Source organism: Bufo bufo, chromosome 5 (assembly GCF_905171765.1).
Source record: "Bufo bufo chromosome 5, aBufBuf1.1, whole genome shotgun sequence".
NCBI lineage: Eukaryota > Metazoa > Chordata > Amphibia > Anura > Bufonidae > Bufo > Bufo bufo.
The window spans coordinates 425,241,212-425,265,332 of record NC_053393.1 but is presented as its reverse complement, the minus strand read 5'-3'; the positions used below and the strand labels follow the sequence as shown (position 1 = coordinate 425,265,332).

The following is a 24,121-nucleotide window of genomic DNA, read 5'->3' as shown; positions in this document are numbered from 1 at the left end:
TCCAGGCGCCCTGTGCGAGCTAACCTTGTGGCGCCCCCCCCCCCCCCCCCCCAAAAAAAAAAAACACTGCTTGTTGCTGGCATCATGGCATAGGCTGGCTGACTATCCAACCAAGTAGTTACCAGCCCACACACCCCAAAGGCCGGTGTAATGTCATACTTCCCTACTTCGTGAGATTTCCCTACCCTCGTCACTTCCGGTCGCACCGGACATGACGTGAGGAGGTGTGCAGCACCGCGCAGGCGCACAACATCAGGTTAGGGAAGTTTCACAGCAGAGTGAGCATGCGCCAGGAGTCTCGCCGGCGGTTAGGGTAGGGAAAAACTATGGGCCAATGCGCAGGCGCAGTGATCGGATGGATGTTCTCAGCTGGACACCGGCCGACACTGCGCATGCATCGGGAGCCTCACCAGCGGTTAGGGAAGAGAAAAATTACGTACGGGCCAGTGCTTTTTCCCTAACCGCTGGTGAGGCTCCCAGCGCATGCGCAGTGTCGGCCGGTGTCCTGCTGAGAACATCCATCCGATCACCGCACCTGTGCACTGGCCCATAATTTTTCCCTACCCTAACCGCCGGCAAGGCTCCCAGCGCATGCGCACTCTGCTGTGAAATTTCCCTAACCCATCGTTGTGCGCAGTGCGCCCCCCAATATAATAAACATTGGTGGCACAGTGCGCCCCCCCAACACCCCAGTATAATAAACATTGGTGGCGCAGTGCGCCCCCCCCCAACACCCCAGTATAATAAACATTGGTGGCGCAGTGCGCCCCCCCAACACCCCAGTATAATAAACATTGGTGGCGCAGTGCGCCCCCCCCAACACCCCAGTATAATAAACATTGGTGGCGCAGTGCGCCCCCCCAACACCCCAGTATAATAAACATTGGTGGCGCAGTGCGCCCCCCCTCAATATAATAAACATTGGTGGCGCAGTGCGCCCCCCTCAATATAATAAACATTGGTGGCGCAGTGGGCAGTGCCAATGAGGGTTAAAAAATAAAAAAATAATTAACTCACCTCCTCCAATTGATCGTCTTCTGTTCTTTCTTTATGACCTGTCAAAGGACCTGTGGTGACATCACTGTGCTCATCACATGATACATCACCATGGTAATGGGTCATGTGATGAGCTCAGTGATGTCACCACAGGTCCTGAAGAAAGACGGGCAGCTACGTGATCAACTGGAGGAGGTGAGTTAATTTTTTTAAAATTATTTTTTAACCCTCATTGGCACTTTCCACTGAGCCACCAATGTTTCTTATACTGGGGGGGGCGCACTGTGCCACCAACGTTTGTTATACTAGGGGGGGGGGGCGCACTGAGCCACCAATTATGTTTCTTATACTGGGGGGGGGGGGGGTGGGGGGCGCACTGTGCCACCAACGTTTCTTATACAAATACAGGAGGCGGGTGCCGGAATCAAATAGCCGGCACCCGACCTCTGTGACAGGGAGCTGCGATCAGCGGCAGTTAACCCCTCAGGTACCGCACCTAAAGGGTTAACTCAACTGCAGCTGATCGCAGCTCCCTGTCACAGAGGTCGGGGGCCGGCTATTTGATTCCAGCACCCGCCTCCTGTATTTGTATTTCAGGTCAGTTTTCTTCATTGGTGGCGCAGTGGCCACAGACCCTCCCCTCCTCCTCCTGTCTCTCTTCTTATTGGCAGCGGCGGGGGCAGCAGGCAGGTCAGACACAGGGGAGGGGGAGATGGAGGGGGCGCCCCGAGGGAGAACACAAGTACAGCCTCGCCTGCCGCAGATTACATTGCGAGCTGTCGGCCGCCCAGCGCCCCTGTTACTATGGCGCCCTGTGCGGCCGCACAGCCCGCACACCCCAAAGGCCGGCCCTGGTGCCAAGCATTTAAAGGGAGTCTGCCGGCTCATTTAGACCTGTTAAACCCCTGCCTGCAGGTGATACAAACGGCATATAGATCATACCTTCTTTTCCGATGACATCTCCCTTTTCTCTCAGCGTCATGCATCCCCATTCTGAAATCTTGTGCAGGTGAGGTGCACAGCCGGCCGTTTCCAGGTATTTTGTACTGTGAACATTTGTGGCAGTACATTGCCCACATTCGGCGATGTACATTGCAGGCCAGGTTGTCCATTGTTGCACGGACTGACAGCCCCATGCAATTGAAGGGGACCATTTTTAATAGCGGTCTCTCAGAAATTCATCAGTTAGAAAAAGAAACTGCCATTTTTAACAACTTTTTTTTATTTTTTATGTGGCCTTATAGTCCTTACACATGTGAATTTGATGTTTTCTTACCAGTACAAAAATTGTCAGAATAAGCATAGGTGAGGGTTTTTTTTTTGTGCATTTTCCCCTCATAAAGAAGGTATTGGCAAAAACCGCTGAAAAAGCAACAATAGCTTATAGTATGCTGCATTTTTGAAAAGAAGCAAGAAAGCCAAAAAAGCCACCTAACTTAAAGGATAACTGTCACATTTAGACCCTAATTTCAATTTTCATATATGTAGTTACTAATAACATGATATTCCAGAATATTTAATAAGATTCAGCCCTTAGCAACCAGTCTGCATAAAACAGCAATTTCACTATTCAGTTAAGATGGCCGCCACTGCCCTCACCCTGAGGCTAATCCCGCCTGCCCTCACTAGCCAGTAACAATAGCGCCCCAAAAGTGTCAGTAACCAGAGCCCTCCCCCCTAAAGGGTTAATCTCCTGCAGCACAAAGGGGTCCTCTTACCACATGTTGCTTTCATTTATACACTGAGCAGAGGGCAGATCTCCCTTCCCTGGTCTGCGCTGCTCCAACACTGCATTCTCCAGCTCTGCTGAGTGAGGGAGCGTCTGCCAAGTGCAGGGACAGGGAGAAGTGCACACAGCCCAGGCACTGTTATCAGCCGCTGGGGAGGACCTGGCTTTAATCATTTACTTACAGTCCCTGGCTGTCAGTAATGTGACCTTGCACGCAGCCTGCTTCTTGTCCTCGTCCTTCAACAGATAGACGGACCATGCATAGCAACCTGATTTTAAGCACAGGTAAAAATAGGCAGTACAGGGAACAAAACTGTGGAATTAAGGGGTAATTGAATACACAGTGAAAAGTTGCAATATGGCCACCAAGGAGATATTAATCACCACAATCCAATACTCCAAAAAAATATATACGACCGTTATTCTTTAACAAAAACGCCACTTGTAGAGATGTGCGGGGTAAGGTTTTATATAGTCAGTCTTCTGACATTCCTGTTCTTCTCCAGTCCAGGAGGATGGGACAACGACAAAAAAATAGGAATTTTATATGAAAATCTTCAAACGCTAAAACCGGATGACACTTTTGAAGATATTATCACTAAACCACCTGTGAGAAAGGTAATTTAATGCTGCTTTAATTTTCGGTTTTTCCTAAGGCTAGGGCTACAGGACGACAAGTGTCGCGCGACAATAAATTGCGTGACACATAGGGCACAACAACACTGCAACATGTGTCGTGCAACAATTTTTATAATAGTCTATGGTGTCGCATTGTGACATGCGACATACTGCGATACGACAGTCGCAGAAATATCCATCTCGGACTATCATTCTAAAAATTGGTGCGACACATGTCGTCGTATAGCCCTAGCCTAATGCTATAGAATTGTGTGTGTCAATGGATGACCACAGGACATGGATGTAAATAGAGCCTACAGCACATGGCCATTTTATAAGAGATCAGATTCAGAATCTTGTATTCTAATGTTCTCTACTCCGTTCTCTTTAAAGGGGACCGGTTACCTCCCCTGACGTGTAAATAATTGTATTCTTCAGGAAATGATAATTCTTGGAGCATTTAAAATTATTCCTTCTAGAAATTTATGAATTATCAACTGGGTTTTGCCATCTGGGGATGCGTCCCCGCACAGTCTGACACATGGAATGCCAACACCCAGGTGTCAGTTTCTTCATACATACTATTAAGGAATAACAGGAACGACAAAACTCTAGAATGGCTTCGTTCTGGGGAATACAAGTATTTACTAAAACAGACAAGTAAAAAAAAAAACCTATCAGCTCTCCTAGGCGACGTTATTGTATTTATCATATGGCGGTCCGTTTCTATATTTCCATCACTAAGTGCGGATTTCCAAATCTGCAGCATGTCAATTATGTTTGTGGTTTTCGTGCAGATTGTATCCTTTTCCAATGAAGGGTGAGACCTGCGGCAAAAACTTCTGTTAGAAAATTTTGTGCAGATATGTTTGCATTTGTGCGGATCTTATGTGCGTTCGCCCGCATCGTGTGCAGGTGGCCTTACTGATACCCTGTAACACAGTTGCCACACCACCGACTGGGAGGCCTAGATAGAGTCCAGAGGAGCTGCATGTGTGTGTCCACCTCTGAAAACTTATCATAGCTTCACATGGCGGTCCACCTTAAAGGGACACTGTCACCTGGATTTCACTTACTGAGGTATTAACATCACCACATCAGTCTCCACAATTTACATTAAAATATACTAGTATTACTGCCCTGTGTCTTGTAGTTTGTCTATAAAAGCTCTTTTATTACTATGCTAATTACCTCAATAAGGAGCCCAAGGGGCTGTCCCTCCGGCCGTTGGAGCCCAGCACCGCCCCACTGCTAATTTATTCATTCCTCTTCGCCGACATAATGTTTGTGCAGCACCCGTAATCCTGTGCATGCACCCTGGATACTCTTGTCAGCGCCCGCACGGTGTCTTGGCATCGGCCTCACAGAACTCATTGCGCATGCGCCAGCTTCGCTTGACCTGCTCCTCCAACCTCCGCCCGGCAAGTCGCGCCACCCCGCTCTTTCTTTCCGGGTGGAGCGAAGCTGGTGCATGCGCGATGAGTTATGTGAGGCCGATGCCAGGACACCGCACAGGCGCCGACGTGTATCCAGGGCGCCTGCGCGGGATTATGGGCGCTAGACAAACATTACGTCGGCGAAGGGGAATGAATAAATTAGCAGTGGGGCGGTGCTGGGCTCCAACGGCCGGAGGGACAGCCCCTTGGGCTCCTTATTGAGGTAATTAGCATATTAATAAAAGCGATTTTATAGACAAAACTACAAGACACAGGGCAGTAATACTAGTATATTTTAATGTAAATTGTGGAGACTGATGTGGTGATGTTAATACCTCAGTAAGTGAAATCCAGGTGACAGTGTCCCTTTAAGTGTAAAACTTGTATACCTTGTGAAAGAAACTCCTTGGAGATTTATCATCTCCCTATGCCATGGTTTTGGCATTAAGAAACCCTTGTTACAAAATCTAGACGTAGGTGACGTTATTGCGCCTCCCCCGCCAGTTTCCGAAAAGGGGGTGTGATGTGGGTGGGGCCTTAATCTATACGCCAGCTATAGGCTGGAGAAGATTCCAGTCTGGTGCATGGAGGGCGGAGGAGGAATTGCACCTCCTCCGACAGTGGCTGGCATAGCACATGCCAGTCTTGATAAATCAGGGCCTCTGTTTTAATTGAACGTGACTACAAACCATTTTAATAATGAGGTGTTTCAATAAAAAAAACATAGGCTAACCCCTTTTTATGATTGAATATTGAGAATTGTTGAGTCTTGATTTGCTATGTTTTTGGCAATATCTCACATTTTTACCAGAACTGTACCTTCCCATCGCAGACCCTTACCGTGCTTACATTCCAACTTTTTTATTTTCCAGTTTGTTCATGAGAAAGAAATTTTAGCAGAGGATGATCAAGTATTCCTTACGAAGCAGCAGGTAGGTTCCCTGCAATAGTCAGGTCAGTTATTGCATTTTACTGATGACTTTATTTCAGTGATCATTATCGCGCGGCCTCTAATTTATATATTTGCATATGCTTCTTTCTAGTCACAGCTTGCAAAACAGCCACCAACCTCCGCAGGGCGTCCAGTAAGTAGCGCTTTTGTGATTTGGTTTTAGAACCATTTACCTTTTAAAGGGGTTTTACAGTATTCTGTAAGTAACACTTAAGGGGAATGTCTCATTAGAAAATGACCTACTTTATGCTTAACATATTTTTAAAGAATTTTTGATAATATTTTTAATTTTCCATGTCTTTTTTTTTTTTTATATTTAAACTCTGTAACTGCTTACATGCCGCTGGCGCCATTGAGCACGGCATGTAAAGGATTAAACAGACTGGATTAGTGTTCCTGCCGGTCTGGGCCGTTAGAGCAGGAGGGCGGCTATTACCCTATAGCTGTGCCCCTGATCTCCAGTCTAAGTGCTCCTGGAGACCTGTCCAATGCTTAGTGAACAACGTAAAAGGCCCCTTAGTGAACAACGTAAAAAGGCGTATTGTGGTCACTGAGGGGTTAAGTCATTTTAAGGCACAGCAATACCTATTTTATTATTAATGTACTTTTATATGTATAATTGCACTGACATCGCGGGGTGTCTATACCAGGGCCGAGCCTCTCTGGTGCAGCCTGCTGGTGAATGTCAGTATAGCACTGACATTAAAATACATTGCACTACAGGAATAGCACAAAGTATTTTAGAAACAAAGAACCTTATTAAATAAATTCCAGTTTGGTATTGCTGCGTCCGTAACAACCCGCACTATGCAGTTATGTAATTCATTCTGTAAGGTGAACGCCGTTTAACCACCTCCGGACCGCCTAACGCAGGATCGCGTTCCGGAGGTGGCAGCGCTGCGCACAGTCACGCATATATGCGTCATCTCGCGAGACTTCCTGTGAATGCGCGCACACAGGCGCGCGCGCTCACAGGAACGGAAGGTAAGAGAGTTGATCTCCAGCCTGCCAGCGGCGATCGTTCGCTGGCAGGCTGGAGATGTGTTTTTTTTTAACCCCTTTTGATAACAGCGTCTAATATACCTGCTACCTGGTCCTCTGGTGGTCCCCTTTGTTTGGATCGACCACCAGAGGACACAGGTAGCTCAGTAATATGTTGCACCACTACACTACACTACACCCCCCCCCCCCCCCGTCACTTATTAACCCCTTATTAGCCCCTGATCACCCCATATAGACTCCCTGATCACCCCCCTGTCATTGATTACCCCTCTGTCATTGATCAACCCCCTGTAAAGCTCCATTCAGACGTCCGCATGATTTTTACGGATCCACTGATAGATGGATCGGATCCGCAAAACGCATCCGGACGTCTGAATGAAGCCTTACAGGGGCGTGATCAATGACTGTGGTGATCACCCCATATAGACTCCCTGATCACCCCCCTGTAAAGCTCCATTCAGATGTCCGCATGATTTTTACGGATGCACTGATAGATGGATCGGATCCGCAAAACGCATCCGGACGTCTGAATGAAGCCTTACAGGGGCATGATCAATGACTGTGGTGATCACCCCCCTGTCATTGATTACCCCCCCTGTAAAGCTCCATTCAGATGTCCGCATGATTTTTACGGATCCACTGATAGATGGATCGGATCCGCAAAACGCATCCGGACGTCTGAATGAAGCCTTACAGGGGCATGATCAATGACTGTGGTGATCACCCCATATAGACTCCCTGATCACCCCCCTGTCATTGATTACCCCCCTGTAAAGCTCCATTCAGACGTCCGCATGATTTTTACGGATCCACTGATAGATGGATCGGATCCGCAAAACGCATCCGGACGTCTGAATGAAGCCTTACAGGGGCGTGATCAATGACTGTGGTGATCACCCCATATAGACTCCCTGATCACCCCCCTGTCATTGATTACCCCCCTGTCATTGATTACCCCCCTGTAAAGCTCCATTCAGATGTCCGCATGATTTTTACGGATGCACTGATAGATGGATCGGATCCGCAAAACGCATCCGGACGTCTGAATGAAGCCTTACAGGGGCATGATCAATGACTGTGGTTATCACCCAATATAGACTCCCTGATCACCCCCCTGTCATTGATTACCCCCCTGTAAAGCTCCATTCAGATATCCGCATGATTTTTACGGATGCACTGATAGATGGATCGGATCCGCAAAACGCATAGGGACGTCTGAATGAAGCCTTACACGGGCGTGATCAATGACTGTGGTTATCACCCCATATAGACTCCCTGATCACCCCCCTGTCATTGATCACCCTCCCTGTCATTGATCACCCTCCCTGTCATTGATCACCCTCCCTGTCATTGATCACCCTCCCTGTCATTGATCACCCCCCTGTCATTGATCACCCTCTGTAAGGCTCCATTCAGACATTTTTTTTGGCCCAAGTTAGCGGAATTTATTTTTTTTTTCTTACAAAGTCTCATATTCCACTAACTTGTGTCAAAAAATAAAATCTCACATGAACTCACCATACCCCTCACGGAATCCAAATGCGTAAAATTTTTTAGACATTTATATTCCAGACTTCTTCTCACGCTTTAGGGCCCCTAGAATGCCAGGGCAGTATAAATACCCCACATGTGACCCCATTTCGGAAAGAAGACACCCCCAGGTATTCCGTGAGGGGCATATTGAGTCCATGAAAGATTGAAATTTTTGTCCCAAGTTAGCGGAACGGGAGACTTTGTGAGAAAAAAATTAAAAATATCAATTTCCGCTAACTTGTGCCAAAAAAAAATAATTTCTATGAACTCGCCATGCCCCTCATTGAATACCTTGGGGTGTCTTCTTTCCAAAATGGGGTCACATGTGGGGTATTTATACTGCCCTGGCATTCTAGGGGCCCCAAAGCGTGAGAAGAAGTCTGGTATCCAAATGTCTAAAAATGCCCTCCTAAAAGGAATTTGGGCACCTTTGCGCATCTAGGCTGCAAAAAAGTGTCACACATCTGGTATCGCCGTACTCAGGAGAAGTTGGGGAATGTGTTTTGGGGTGTCATTTTACATATACCCATGCTGGGTGAGAGAAATATCTTGGTCAAATGCCAACTTTGTATAAAAAAATGGGAAAAGTTGTCTTTTGCCAAGATATTTCTCTCACCCAGCAAGGGTATATGTAAAATGACACCCCAAAACACATTCCCCAACTTCTCCTGAATACGGCGATACCACATGTGTGACACTTTTTTGCAGCCTAGGTGGGCAAAGGGGCCCATATTCCAAAGAGCACCTTTAGGATTTCACAGGTCATTTACCTACTTACCACACATTAGGGCCCCTGGAAAATGCCAGGGCAGTATAACTACCCCACAAGTGACCCCATTTTGGAAAGAAGACACCCCAAGGTATTCCGTGAGGGGCATGGCGAGTTCCTAGAATTTTTTATTTTTTGTCACAAGTTAGTGGAAAATGCTGTTTTTTTTTTTTTTATTATTTTTTTTTCATACAAAGTCTCATATTCCACTAACTTGTGACAAAAAATAAAAACTTCCATGAACTCACTATGCCCATCAGCGAACACCTTGGGGTCTCTTCTTTCCAAAATGCGGTCACTTGTGGGGTAGTTATACTGCCCTGGCATTCTAGGGGCCCAAATGTGTGGTAAGGAGTTTGAAATCAAATTCAGTAAAAAATGACCTGTGAAATCCGAAAGGTGCTCTTTGGAATATGGGCCCCTTTGCCCACCTAGGCTGCAAAAAAGTGTCACACATCTGGTATCTCCGTACTCAGGAGAAGTTGGGGAATGTGTTTTGGGGTGTCATTTTACATATACCCATGCTGGGTGAGAGAAATATCTTGGCAAAAGACAACTTTTCCCTTTTTTTTTATACAAAGTTGGCATTTGACCAAGATATTTATCTCACCCAGCATGGGTATATGTAAAAAGACACCCCAAAACACATTCCTCAACTTCTCCTGAGTACGGAGATACCAGATGTGTGACACTTTTTTGCAGCCTAGGTGGGCAAAGGGGCCCATATTCCAAAGAGCACCTTTCGGATTTCACAGGTCATTTTTTACAGAATTTGATTTCAAACTCCTTACCACACATTTGGGCACCTAGAATGCCAGGGCAGTATAACTACCCCACAAGTAACCCCATTTTGGAAAGAAGAGACCCCAAGGTATTTCGTGATGGGCATAGTGAGTTCATAGAAGTTTTTATTTTTTGTCACAAGTTAGTGGAATATGAGACTTTGTAAGAAAAAAAAATCATCATTTTCCGCTAACTTGTGACAAAAACTAAAAAGTTCTATGAACTCACTATGCCCATCAGCGAATACCTTAGGGTGTGTACTTTCCGAAATGGGGTCATTTGTGGGGTGTTTGTACTGTCTGGCCATTGTAGAACCTCAGGAAACATGACAGGTGCTCAGAAAGTCAGAGCTGCTTCAAAAAGCGGAAATTCACATTTTTGTACCATAGTTTGTAAACGCTATAACTTTTACCCAAACCATTTTTTTTTTACCCAAACATTTTTTTTTTATCAAAGACATGTAGAACAATAAATTTAGAGCAAAATTTCTATATGGATCTCGTTTTTTTTGCAAAATTTTACAACTGAAAGTGAAAAATGTCATTTTTTTGCAAAAAAATCGTTAAATTTCGATTAATAACAAAAAAAGTAAAAATGTCAGCAGCAATGAAATACCACCAAATGAAAGCTCTATTAGTGAGAAGAAAAGGAGGTAAAATTCATTTGGGTGGTAAGTTGCATGACCGAGCAATAAACGGTGAAAGTAGTGTAGGTCAGAAGTGTAAAAAGTGGCCTGGTCTTTCAGGGTGTTTAAGCACTGGGGGCTGAGGTGGTTAAAAAAAAAATTTAAAAAAAAAACGCAGAATTGCTTTTTGCTTATTCGTCACCAAAAAAAGGAATAAAAAGCGATTTAAAACGTGATATGTACCTCAAAATGATACCAATGAGAACTACAAGTCGTCCTGCAAAAATCAAGCCCTCACACAGCTCCTTATAAAGAAAAAATAAAGTTTTGGGTCTTGGGTTGCAGCTATGCAAAAACATATTTTCTTTTGAAAAAAAGGAAAAATATTTTTTATTGTGTAAAAGTGTTACAAAACCGAAAAAACTATATGTATTTGGTAACTCTGTAATCGTACTGACCCAGAGAGTAACATTATCATTGTTATTTATGCCACAAAACTTATAACTTAAAATCTCAGTGGCAGTATTGCTATTTTTTCCCGTCTCCCTCCCAGAAAGAGTTAATAAAATCAGTAAGTTATATGTACCTCAATATGGCACCATTTAAAAACTACAACTTGTCCCACAAAAAACAAGCCCTCATACGTCTACATAGACTGAAAAATAAAAAAGTTATAGCTCTTGGAAGGCAACGATGAAAAAAAATCTCCTGGTCGTTAAGGCCCAAAGCAGGATGGTCACTAAGGGGTTAACATGCATATTATCCTGCACGGTGAATGCCACAAGGAGAAAAAAAAAAAAGAATCAAAATTGCCGTTATCCCAGATTGCCCCGTTTTCGTGTACCAGCCAGGTCCGTTGGCGATTTGTTAGCATAACTGAGTGCTATGAGTATTTCCAGTTTTCACATTTTTTACTAGTAAATCACGGGCACTCCTATTATAAAAACGCTTCATTTTTGCAATTAACAGAGATTAAAAGTATGAGAATTCACTGTTTTTCACTCATTTGATGCTGGTGATTGCGGCTTATTCTGAAACGATAAATTCTTGTCAGTGGTAAGTTACCGTTGTATTGTGTTATCACTACGTGTATGGCTACTTTTTAGGTGAATGAACAGATGTTTGTCCCACGTTTGCAATATTGTATTTTCTTAAAAAGTTTCCATTTTGGGACTTTTTTTTAAAATGTAATATAGATACGGACACATAATATAGGCAGCAACAGTCAAAGGGTCCATTCACACGTCCGTGTGCGTTTCGTGAATCCGCAAAACACGTTCCGCATTTTGCGGACCGCACATCGCCGGCACTTAATAGAAAATGGCTATTCTTGTCCATAATTGCGGACAAGAATAGGACATGTTCTATTTTTTCGGGAACGGAATTGCGGACCCGGAAGTATGGATCCGAAATTCCGGATCCGGGCAGCACATCGCGCTGCCTCATAAATGAATGGGTCTGCAATTCCGAAATTGCGGAGGTGTGAATGGACCCTTAATGACATTTAATAAAATGATAATATTGTGCTTACTCCTTCTTCACATTGTTTGCAGGACGCATCTCCTCGGGTACCTGGAGGCTCTCCAAGGACACCCAGCAGATCAGGGACTTCTAATGTGGCCAGCGTGTCACCAGTTCCTGCTGGCACAAAGAAAATTGACCCCAATATGAAAGGTATCTGCACGCTTCAGCAGACGAATGGTGTTAAAATGGAAAGGCGCTTGCGTTAACCATTTTCATTCTGTTTTCCTCACAGCTGGGACAACAAGTGAAGGAGTGCTTGCGAATTTCTTCAACAGCTTGTTAAGCAAGAAAACTGGGGCACCCGGGCCTGGCGGTACAGGCAGCCCTGCCGGCAATTCAGGGGGTAATGGTTTGCCAACAGCTGCCAAAAAAACAGGTACTCCACCTTTTGTGTCTCAAAATAAATTGGTGGGCGAATAGCAGATACCTCACTGGGAAAGATTCAGTATAGGTTATTAAAGAATGTAATACAAGGAGGAGGATGGTGCACTTTAAGGGGGGGTTACAGCCATTTAATAATCCGAGTGCTTTAAAAGAATAATACCTCACGTATACCCTGTGGCTTTGCCCAGAGATTGGTTGCAGTGGTCACATGTCCTTGTGGAGTGGAGTCCATGGGGAAATAGGGAAGCTTCAGATTTGGGAATCTGTTAGGTGAGAAATATTTCTTTCTTTCTTTTAGCATTATTATCTGGTTTTAAGGCCTTTTTAAATGTCTGGGCAGTCCCAATCTTGCCTTGTCTGTTTTGGTAAATATGTGCTTTCCCCATAAATCAAACATACTGGAGCATCTTTTCCTCGAACTCTGTGCTGTGCCATTCCTCTGTTATTCCTACTAGAAATGTAGGAATACGTTGACAACTGGGAGTTGCCATTCCACTTGCCAGAGGAGTCTTTCCCTTATGCAGTTATTTCCGGTTAGGGTACTTTCACACTTGCGGCAGAGGATTCCGGCAGGCAGTTCTGTCGCCGGAACTGCCTGCCGGATCCGTCAAAACGTATGCAAACGGATGGCATTTGTCAGACAGATCAGGATCCTAATCCGTATGACAAATGCATTGAAATGCCGGATCTGTCTCTCCAGTGTCATCCGGAAAAAACAGATCCGGCATTTATTTTTTTCACATTTTTTGCGGTCTGAGCATGCGCAGACCACAATGCCGGAACCGTTATGCCGGAACACTCGGGGACGGATCCGGCATTAATACATTTCAATGGGAAAAAATGCCGGATCCGGCATTTCGGCAAATGTTCCGGAATTTTGGACGGAGATAAAACTGCAGCATGCTGCGGTATTATCTTCGTCCTGAAAAGGCAAAAAGACTGAACTGAAGACATCCTGATGGATCCTAAACGGAATGCTCTCCATTCAGAACGCATGGGGATAAAACTGATCAGTTCTTTTCCGGTATTGAGACCCTATGATGGAACTCGGTGCCGGAAAAGAAAAATGCTAGTGTGAAAGGGGTTGTCAGATTGTGGCTGGACACACCATAGACTTGGTAACGCAGTGGTGTCAATCAGATTACATCTATGACTTTCTTAACTGGAAAATGAACGTTTGGGTTGGATTGACTGCGATGGGCACTTTTGGATTTTATATAGAAGGTTGGCAGGTCATTCCTGGGTTGTGATTTCAGGGATTTGATGATTGTCAGGGACAGTAAAGGCACTCTTTGTGCAATGACTCAATGTAGTGCAGTTAGGGCTCATTCAGACGGCTGTATGCTGTCTGCAAAAATGCAGATCCGTTTTTTTGCGGACAGTTCAGCAGGTCTGCAAAACGGATTGCATTCTCTTTTTTTGCTGATCCATAGACTTCAGAAGGGCCATGTCCTGATATTCACTGACAAGTATAGGACATGTTTTCATTTTTTTGCTGAGCTGTGCAATGGAAGAAAAGGGCCCCATAGAAGTGAATGGGACAGTATCTAATCCGCAAAAAAAAAACGGATCCGCATTTTTGTGGACAGCATACGGCCGTCTGAATGAGCCCTTATTCTGGATACATGGGTATATATGATAGGTGCTAGCTGTGAGTATATCCAGCAATAAGGCCTCTTCCAAGTGTTGGTGAACCATGGACGTGTGGTGTCCGTGTTCTCCACAAACAGTACATGTAGCCATTGATTTTAATGTGTTTTGTTTACACATCAGTGATTTTCCATTTACCGTGGATGAGTGGAAAAACCACAGAGACATGCATTACTTTATTGCTTGATGGGGACCAGACTCTCCCATTAACGTCTAAAGGCTCATGCACACCAACTTAGGCGGCCCATGCTCGTATTGCAGTCCGCTAAGAGCGGGTCCGCAATATATGGGCACCAGCCATGTGCGCACCGTTTCACGAATGCAGGCCCATTCCCTTGAATGGGTCTGCAATCCGGAAGATATGGTGCAGAGCACAGAGTGGAAGGCCACGGGAGCACTACGGAGTGCTTCCGTGGCATTTCGGTCCGTGCCTCCGCACCGCAAAAAAATAGAACATGCTCTCAAGTTGAATAGTCACACGGACGGTGCATGTGCATTGGGGACTGCAATTTGCGGTCCTCAATGCATGTCACGGGTGGCACACATTTGTGTGCATGAGCCCTAAGGGTCAGAAAATCACTGACTCAACGCTCTCCACTGTCAGTGATTTTCATGTGGAATATGGGTGACACATGGAGGGCAAAAAACTGACACACGGACCCTTCACAGGTGAACCACTGACCATCTTTGTCAGGGATGTCATCCTGGACACAAAGAAGTGAAAGAGGCCTTACTTTCCTGCATTACTAGCTGGCTTCTATCACCCCATATTTCATGTTCTGAAGGATAGTCTCTAATTCTCCCAGCTAGTTGAGGTTGGATCAGCACCAGGCTGGGTTAACAGGTTGCGGTAAAATAAAACGGTAAAAACCTTCTGCGTGTTTACTGTGGTTTCTGCAGTTTGCTGAAGTGGACATCGCCCATGTGATTTTTACAGGTTAAACATGTTAAATAAATGTCCTTCACCTGTGGACACTATGTGGACACTTAATGCATTGGCAAATCGCAGTAAGAAACATTTGCAGCCTTTACAATGCAGTTTTTGTTTCTTCGACAACTCACCTGCAATGTGTAAACCCAGCCCAGCTCCATCTGTGGTCCAAAAGACTACATTGATTGTACGCAATCTTGTGGCCTGCAGCTGTTGAAGTTCTGTAGATGGATCACTATCGATCCTTTCATTTTTGACAGCTCCTTTGGAAAATGAAAGGAGGAATCTACCAGTTCTGCTTTACACCAGTTTTTTAAATGACCCCCAATATCTCAAACGGGCTGGCTGGAGCTAGTATCCACCAAAAGTGCCACAATCTGAAGTTTGCCTAAAGAATACAAAGGTTTTCCTGTCCAACCCCTAGAACATAACCACTCAGATGCCATGATCCAGAGAATGCGCACTGTTTGAGCCGTACGCTTCTCCTGATATCGGTGCTGGGGGAGAGGCACTAGACAGGTCTACATCACATCAATTATCAAGGAGTCTCCATCCACCTCCTTACCATAGGACCAGGAAACAGTATTCACTTTACTCAGGTATTAAAATGCACAGTGTGCGCACTATGGGGCTCATTTACGAACATTTTTACACCAGCTTTAAGAGTAAAAAAAAAAATTGCGAGACCCCGTTTTGCAACTTCTTAAATGTCAATATTTTGTCACACGGGTGTTTTTACACCATCCTCACCACTTGGGAGTGACGATGGAAGGGACGTCGGCCCCAGCACATTTACCAGGAAAAAGGAGTGAGTGTTGGTAAAAAACTACTCTGGTCAGGGGCTGGAGCAGTTTTTACACCAGACGTCCGGACTGCAGATGGGGCACGAGTCCTCTGGGAAAACAGGGGGGGGATAGGGGAATCAAAGGTCAGCGTAAAGGAGCCATATGAGTATGATTCTCCGAGCTTTGCAGCAGAGAGAAGCACAGGAGCAGCATTGTGGTATACTAATCAAACTGACCGCTTCCCTCCAGCTTACGCAAACATAATAAATGATCAGCTTTGTCACTAGGGACACAGTTGGAGACCAATTTACAATGCGCAATAAATTGCTAGCCCCGGGTTTGGGATCAGTATTCCGATTGGAAGGTGCTGATGTACGTTCTGTCTGGAAAACAGTCGTCTTTCTGGGGCACCGGTCTCTGAATTTTTGCTTCTTCTTAGTTGTGATTGACTGTCTGATTACTTGATTGTGCACAGCCATGTTTCATACCATTGTGGGAACATAGGGACATTTTACTGTCTTAGGGTACTTTCACATTAGCGGCAGGGGAGTCCAGCGGGTGAACAGCCTGTCGGATCCGTCCTGCTGCTAGTTCACGTGTGCCCCCGGACTGCCGCTCCGTCCCCATTGACTATAATGGGGGCGGAGTTCCGGCGGCAGCAGGGCAGCGCACGGCGAGAGGCAGCCGGACTAAAACTATGACCTGCAGTACTTTTAGTCCGGCTGCCTCTCGCCATGCGCTGCCACCGGAACTTCGCCCCCGCCCCATTATAGTCAATGGGGATGGAGCGGCAGTCCGGGGGCACACATGAACTAGCAGCAGGACGGATCAGACAGGCTGTTCACCTGCCGGACTCCCCTGCCGCTAGTGTAAACTAGCTTTAGAGTACTTTCACACTAGCGTTATTCTTTTACGGCATTGAGTTTCGTCAGGGCTCAATACCGGAAAAGAACTGGTCAGTTTTATCCTAATGCATTCTGAATGGAGAGCAATCCGTTCAGGATGCATCAGGACGTCTTCAGTTCAGTCTTTTTGCCTTTTCAGGACGGAGATAATACCGCAGCATGCTACAGTTTTTATCTCCGTCCAAAATACCAAAACACTTGCCAGAATGCCAGCATTTTTTCCCAATGACATGAATTAATGCCGGATCCGGCCCCGAGTGTACAGACAAAACGGATTCGTTTTTGCGGTCTGCGTATGCTCAGACCGCAAAAAATTTGAAAAAGTTTAATGTCTGATCAGTTTTTACGGATGATACCAGAGAGACAGATCCGGCATTTCAATGCATTTGTCAGACGGATCAGGATCCTGATCCGTCTGACAAATGCCATCAGTTTGTACACGTTTTGACAGATCCGTCAGGCGGTTCCGGCGACAGAACTGCCTGCCGGAATCCTCTGCCACAAGTGTGAAAGTACCTTTACATAGAAAGCAGGGCCATCTGGAAACCAGTAATTATATATAATCTATGTTTATCGTCCATCAGCACTAGTCCTGCCTGGACATCGGGTAGTCGAATAGGTCCTGCAAGTAGCCACATGCATTATAATTAGTTGTAGTATTAGTTTGCATCAAAGGGAATGTATTTACCTATATTGTAGATTATTTTTTTTCTATTTTCTGCACATTATTATACGAGCAGCCATTTTGCTGGTGTTAACAGCATTTTGAGATATACTTTACAGCAGCTACCAAGCTCTTTGTGCAGGGAGATGGAGTAGATAAGCTCTATCACTTCTTGTGAATGGTGGATCCTATGTGTGTGTGTGTATATTTTTATATAATATTTTATATTCTTAGGGATTCACTCTGGTAGGCAGGGTAAGCGGACACAGTACAGAGGCAAAAACCAGTTTGAAAAGCTAAACTTCAGTATTTATTCACACATAAGGTATAGCACAAAACGCAAGTCACTTTGCAGTCTTGGTGTTTGTTCACACACACGAAAAGTTTATAAAGCAAGAAAGTCACCTTATCTCCTGGGTGTTAGTTCACACAATGCTGGTAGTTCTGCCTCGTCAACGTCAAGTCCATAAGCAGGCTTTAGGAGGCCTGTTTCCCCTACACCCGGGTCTCAGCCCTCCAACTCGGCACAAGCCTCAGATCTCAACACAGAAATCCCCTCTGCTGATCCCAGCTGTCTTTTAAAGGCAGCTAGGTGTTGCCAAAACCCCGGACCGGCACCTGAGATCCAGTCCGGTGTTTGACCCTACCTGGCCGCCAATCAGTCCAGCAGCACACACTGGGAGGAAAATACCCGTTTTCCCAGACAATACCCTTTACTGTGTCAAAATATTTTATATGTATGTCTCTTTCCTTGTAATCCTGCCTGTGATGATAATGAGATGACTGCTGAGAAGTGATCTCGACAGAACAGAAAGCCTCAAGCTATTAAGGAAACGCAAAATCCTAGATAAAAAAAAAATAATACAAATAACATTAAAAGCACCAAATAGGGCTTTGGTGCAATGGGGGCGTCGCCCATTCTCGTTGTACCCAAGCGTTGCTCTGTCACCAAGCTTTTGCTTTCTGTTTCAATCTCCTAATCTGCTTTGATTGACAGGGCTAGGCAGTGGCAAAGCAGTGAGAAAGGAGCTGCCCACAAAAAGAGTAGTGCTTGGGCGTAATGAGCAATAGTGACACCCTCATTGCGCCAAATGCCTAATTTGCATATTAAGCTAAAGTATCATAGGTCTGAAACAGAGCCTTGGATCAACAAAAGGAAAAAGATGGTAATTACTCTTACCAGTAATTCGATTTTCCTTTTAGCCTCCAACGGCACCACCTGGAGGGTTACCCCGCCTTCTCAAGGACAGGAAACAATTGTGAAATCAGTCCCCCTCCCTCTTACCTTCTCCAGTTAATAACCTAGGACTCCGAAGTTAATGCCACAGTTTAATTAGTTTCCATGTACAACAAAAGAAACTATTGCACCAGAAAGAGTATACAACAGAAAATCTTTCATAAGGAGTAAAAATGGGCGGAAATTCCTTGTGTCGTTGTGGAGGCTAAAGGAAAATCAAATTACCGGTAAGAGTAATTATCATCTTTTCCCCATGCCTACAAAACGGCACCACCTGGAGGAATAACAGAGAAAACATCAGGGTGGGACAACCGCCGACAACACCTTTCTACCAAAGGATAAGTCTTGGTTGGCTAGGGCATCTAATTTGTAGTGCTCAAAAGAAAGTATCAGGATTAGACCAGGTGGCCGCCCGACAAATGTCCTCCAGAGAAGCAGCAGCGCCTTCAGCCCAAGAGGCCGCCAATGCTCTGGTGGAATGAGCCCTTAACTTATCCGGAGGAGAAATCTCCTTTTTTTCATAAAGAATGATACATGACTGATACATCATGAATGATACATCACGAGCAATGGAGGCTTTGCTAGCTGCTTTCCCCGGATTAAGTCCAAAATACTGAATCAGAAGTTGGTTTGAATTTCTCAAGTTCTTAGTTGACTCTAGATACTGGAGCACAAATCTTCTGACATCAAGATTGTGGAACAACTTCTCCTTTTCGGACCTCGCCCGAGAACAAAAGGAAGGAAAAGATATTTCTTGTTGACAGTGGAATTTGGATACAACTTTAGGGAGAAATTCTGGAGCATGTTTTAAAATGATCCTATCTTCTGATATTGTTAGGTAAGGTGGTGTTCTGCCAAATCTCTATACCTTGCGAAAAGTCTATACCGGAAGTGACGCAGCTGCATCGGAAGTGACAAGATCGCCAAGGAATCAGCTGGAGGAGGGTGTGCGCGGCGCTGCGTAAGCGCACATCCACCGGATTAGCAAAGAATTATTGCAGCGCCGCGATAGAAGTACTTCGTGCACCGTGCGTGCGCACTTAGGGGTATAGAGATTTTTTAGCGCAAAATGTTTCATCAGACCTCCCTACCCCTGATTGCGCACGTGCCCACAAATCATCAGTTGCAGTTCAGCTCTACTATGTAGTGAGCTCGGTATCCGGTAAGGATGAACTGCAACTGATGATTTGTGGGCGCGTGCGCACTCAGGGGTAGGGAGGTGTGATAAAACATTTTGCGCTGCAAAATCTCTATACCACTAAGTGCGCACGTGTGGTGTACGAAGTACTTCTATCGCGGCTCTGCAATAATTCTTTGCTAAGCCGGTGGATGTGCGCTTACGCAGCGCCGCGCACACCCTCCTCCAGCTGATTCCTTGGCGATCTCGTCACTTCCGGTGCGGCTGCGTCACTTCCGGTATAGACTTTTCGCAAGGTATAGAGATTTGGCAGAACAGTGGCTTGATAGAGAACGCCTGAATCTCTCCTATTCTCCTAGCCGTTGTAATGGCCAATAGAAAAGCCGTTTTAAATGTCAACATTTTTAAGGAAATATTAGTGATGGGCTCAAATGGGGAATGCATTAAAACAGACAAGACTAGATTTAAGTTAAGTCCCACGGAGGAACAAAAGATCTGAATTTTGGGCATAGCCTACATGCTCGTTTAAAGAATCTCCTGATAAGATCCAGATCTGCTAATTTTGTACCCATAAAAGCGCTTAGAGCCGCAATCTGAACCCTTAAAGTACTCACTGTCAGACCTTTGTCAAGGCCTGTTTGTAGAAAGTCTAGGATCAGACTGATGTTTGGTGACATGGAGTCCCAGGTGTCTTTTGCAAACCGAAGGAAAGCTTCCCAGGACCTTAAGTAAATTTTTGACGTCACCGGCTTTCTGCTGTGCATCAGAGTGGTGATAACCGCATCTGAAAGGCCCTTCTTTCTCAAGATGGTCCTCTCAACCTCCAGGTGGTCAGACGGAGCTGAGGAATGCTGGGATGAAGAACTGGACCCTGTGACAAAAGATCCGGAATGGGAGGGAGAGACCAGAAATCTTCCCCCGCCAATTTCTTTATCACCGGGAACCAAGCCCTCCTGGGACAGAAAGGTGTTATTAATATGATTTGGGCTTTCTCTTCTATTACTTTCGCTAGTACTTTGGGGATTACCGAGAACGGAGGAAAGGCATAAAGTAGGTCTCTGGGCCAGGGAATTGATAGAGCATCCACTTTTAGTGGTCGATCCTTTAGGGACACTGAGTAAAAGTTCTTCACTTTCCTGTTCTCCCTTGATGCAAACAAATTGATTTTTTTTTTTTTTTGGGAGAACCCCATTTTGCACAGATCTGATAGAACACTATCGGATTCAGACTCCAATTTCCTTCTTTTAGACATTTCCTGCTCAGAAAGTCCGCCACTAGATTTTCTTTTCCTCTTACATGGACCGCTGAAAGGGAGAATAAATTCTCTTCGGCCCAGACAAAGCTCTTTTTTGCCAGCAGAGTAACAGATCCAATCTTCGTCCCTCCTTGTTTGTTCAAGTAGGCAACCGTGCTGGTATTGTCGGAAAGAATCCTCACATGACAACCGAATTGAGGGAGCGATGGCTTTTAGGGCCTGCCACACTGCATTCAGCTCTCACCTGTTGGAAGATGCTTGCTCCATATCTGTATTCCATAGCCCCTGCTTCATGGCACCCTTCATGTGTGCTCCACAACCCTTCTTGCTTGCGTCGGTTGTAATGGCTTTTTGGTTCGTTTGACGCCATTCCACCCCCCGGGACAGGTTTTACCGCTTTGTCCACCAGGACAGAGAGACCTTTACCCACGTTGGAACTCACTTTTTTGTTGAAGGACGTTTGTTTCTTGTCCCTTACCTGTAATAGGAAGGACTGAAGGTGCCTCGTGTGGGCCTGTGACCACTTTACTGAAGGGATGGTGGACGTCATGAGACCTAGGATTGTCATGATTTCCCAAATGGAGGCTATTTTCTGTTTGAATCTTAGAATCTAGCTGCTTAATTCCTCCTGTTTCTAGGCTGGAAGAAACGCGGACATCTGATTGGAGTCTAGTAGTACTCCCAGAAAAATCCTTCTTTGTTGGGGAAGAAGACCCGATTTTTGTAGATTTGCTGCAATTAGGAGGTCGTCCAAGTATGGAATCAGTAAAATTTCTGCCAGGTGGAAGAACTTTGCTACATCTGCCATAATTTTCGTGAAGATTCTCAGTGCTGAACAAAGTTCGAACGGCAGGACCTGAAATTGGAAGTGATGCAGTGTTCCTTGGAACCAAACTGCGATTTTCAGAAATGTCTGATTGCCTCTGTGAATAGGCACATGATAATATGCATCCAAGAGGTCTATTGTGCTCATGAAGCAGTCTTTTGTCAGGAGATTGATTACTGATTTTATCTTTTCCATCTTGAACTTCTTGTACACAATGTATTTGTTGAGATTCTTCAGGTTTATTATGGCTCGGAAGGAACCGTTTGATTTTCTGACCAAGAATATTAAGGAGTAAAATCCTTTTCTTTGTTCCTCTAGTGGGACTTGTACTATGGTGTTTTTCTGTAGAAGCAAAATAATTTGCTGGTCCATCACTTCCTGATTCTCTCTGTTCAGTTTTGAGTTCACCAGATATCTGTCTAGAGGGATTTGCAGAAATTCTAGACGATACCCCTGTATGGTTGAGAGTACCCAAGGGGAGGCCCCAATCTGTTCCCAGGCTGACTGGAATTGTTTTGGTCCCCCCTCCCCCCCCCCCCCCCACTGGACTTCTGGCGTCATTGGGGGACAGGACAGGTGGATTTATCAGGGTTGAATAGGAAGCCTTTATTTTTTCCCTTAGATGTTTGCCAGAAAGAACTGGATTCTTCGGGTCAAATCTAGGACGTCTCTGGCCGCGAAAGGAGTGTCTCTGGTGGAAGAATTTTAATTCTGTAGGGAAACCTTTTTTCCTGTTAGACGCTTTCTCCAGGATGTCATCTAAGGCGGTTCCAAATATACGGTCTCCTTCACATGGCAGGGAACATAACCGATTTTTTGACGCTGTATCACCCGACCATGACCTCAACTAGACTGCTCTGCGGGAGGCGTTTGATAGAGCCGCCGTCTTAGCTGAAAGCTTCACAATGTCCGCTGAGGCATCCACCAGAAAGTTAGAAGCTTGCTTAAGCATCGGGATGGACGTGAGAATATCCTCCCTGGGAGAGCCAGACTCTAAGTGATCTTCTAGTTGACCCAACCACAAGGGTAGTGTTCTAGCTGTGTAAGTGACAGAAATTCCTGGTCTTAACATGGCAGTTAAAGACTCCCTGGTTTTTTAAGTAGAGATTCACATTTCTTATCCATGGGGTCTTTAAGCAACCCCAAATCCTCAAAGGCAGTGAGGATTTCTTGGAAATTCTCGCCACTGGAGCATCGACCTTAGGGGGTCTGTCCCATGTAGATGAATCTTCTTCCACAAACGGATATTTTCTTTTAAACATTTTGGAGGCTGGTTGTCTTTTTTTCTGGGTCCTTCAACTCATTATGTATAAGGGATTTAATGTTGTTGTGGACTGGAAAAACAAGTTTTTTCCTGTCTGCCAGTCCCAAAAACATTTGGTCCTGCACGGATAGGGCTTCTTTAGGTTCTTCCAAATTTATTGTAGCCCTGATTGTTTTTAATAAATATTCTGTATCCTCAATGTAAGAGTGGATGTCCTAAAGCATTTTCTGAGATATCAGAGCTTGCATCAGAGTACACTTCCCCTTCGTCAAAGTCAGAGTCCTGTTCTTCAAAGATAGGGACCTTAGATGAGGAGGCTCTAGGAGAAATGGCCGAAAGCTTTTCTTCAACCGCCGCTCCACTCTCCTCTTTAATCATGGCCCTCAGGCTCTCTACTAGGTTAGGAGTTTCTTCCGAGACTACCTTATTGGCACATCTTGGGCACAAAGCTTTTTTGGAAAAAGCCTGGAGACCCTTTTTACATATTGTGCATTTCTTCTTTTGGGACGGTTCTCCTTTAATAATCTCTCTCCCCTAGAAAATATAATGTTGAGGGAGACTATTAAGCAGATATTACTTTTAAGCCAAAACCGTCACCTAAGAAGAAATAGCCCCTTTGTGCATAGATAAAATTAGTGACAAGTACTTATTCAACAACAGGGAGGAGGCTTACCGTGCCTAGAGGCATCAGTGGTCTTGCGAGTAGAATCACTGTCTGCTTGTAGAGACATGCTGTTTGCAGGAGTCGCGCTGTATCCACTATATGCCGGATACCATGTGAGCCCCAGCATTCTTCATTTTAAACCTGCCTCTTTGCAGCGTGCTGACGTCAGAGTTAGGACGCTGGTACCCGCGTCATCGTACGACGCCTGCATCACTCCTGATGTAATTTCCTCCACTTTGGCAGCGCTCCCTGGCCCTCATGGGAAAGCCCCCTACCACTGCCTCAAGCGGTTCCTTCACCGGCACACGGATAATGAGCCCGGGGTTGCCAGCATGCGCCGGACTTGCACCGAGAGGAGGGAGGAGCAATCCACTTTGCTCTGCAACCCCTACTCCTGCAGCGGCCCTCTGGAAGAACCGGGACAACCTACCAACAAGGCCCTGCATTCCAC

At 45.3% G+C, this 24,121-nt stretch overlaps 1 protein-coding gene and 1 long non-coding RNA gene across 4 annotated transcripts in view; both read left to right on the top strand.

The window, feature by feature from the left end:
• The window catches only part of DYNC1LI1 (dynein cytoplasmic 1 light intermediate chain 1), an 83,886-nt gene that overhangs the window by 36,061 nt on the left and 23,704 nt on the right, over positions 1–24,121 (top strand). For all 3 annotated transcript variants that reach the window (XR_005779215.1, XM_040433393.1, XM_040433395.1), the window contains exons 8-12: positions 3,232–3,343; positions 5,652–5,711; positions 5,823–5,864; positions 11,997–12,117; positions 12,200–12,343. Coding sequence is in view for 2 of the 3 variants with exons in the window: in XM_040433393.1 (XP_040289327.1) it covers positions 3,232–3,343; positions 5,652–5,711; positions 5,823–5,864; positions 11,997–12,117; positions 12,200–12,343 (479 nt within the window). In the remaining variant the exon portion in view is untranslated. The remainder of the gene's footprint in view (positions 1–3,231; positions 3,344–5,651; positions 5,712–5,822; positions 5,865–11,996; positions 12,118–12,199; positions 12,344–24,121) is intronic.
• The window catches only part of LOC121002090, a 432,454-nt gene that overhangs the window by 401,521 nt on the left and 6,812 nt on the right, over positions 1–24,121 (top strand). The gene's annotated exons all lie outside the window — the stretch shown is intronic.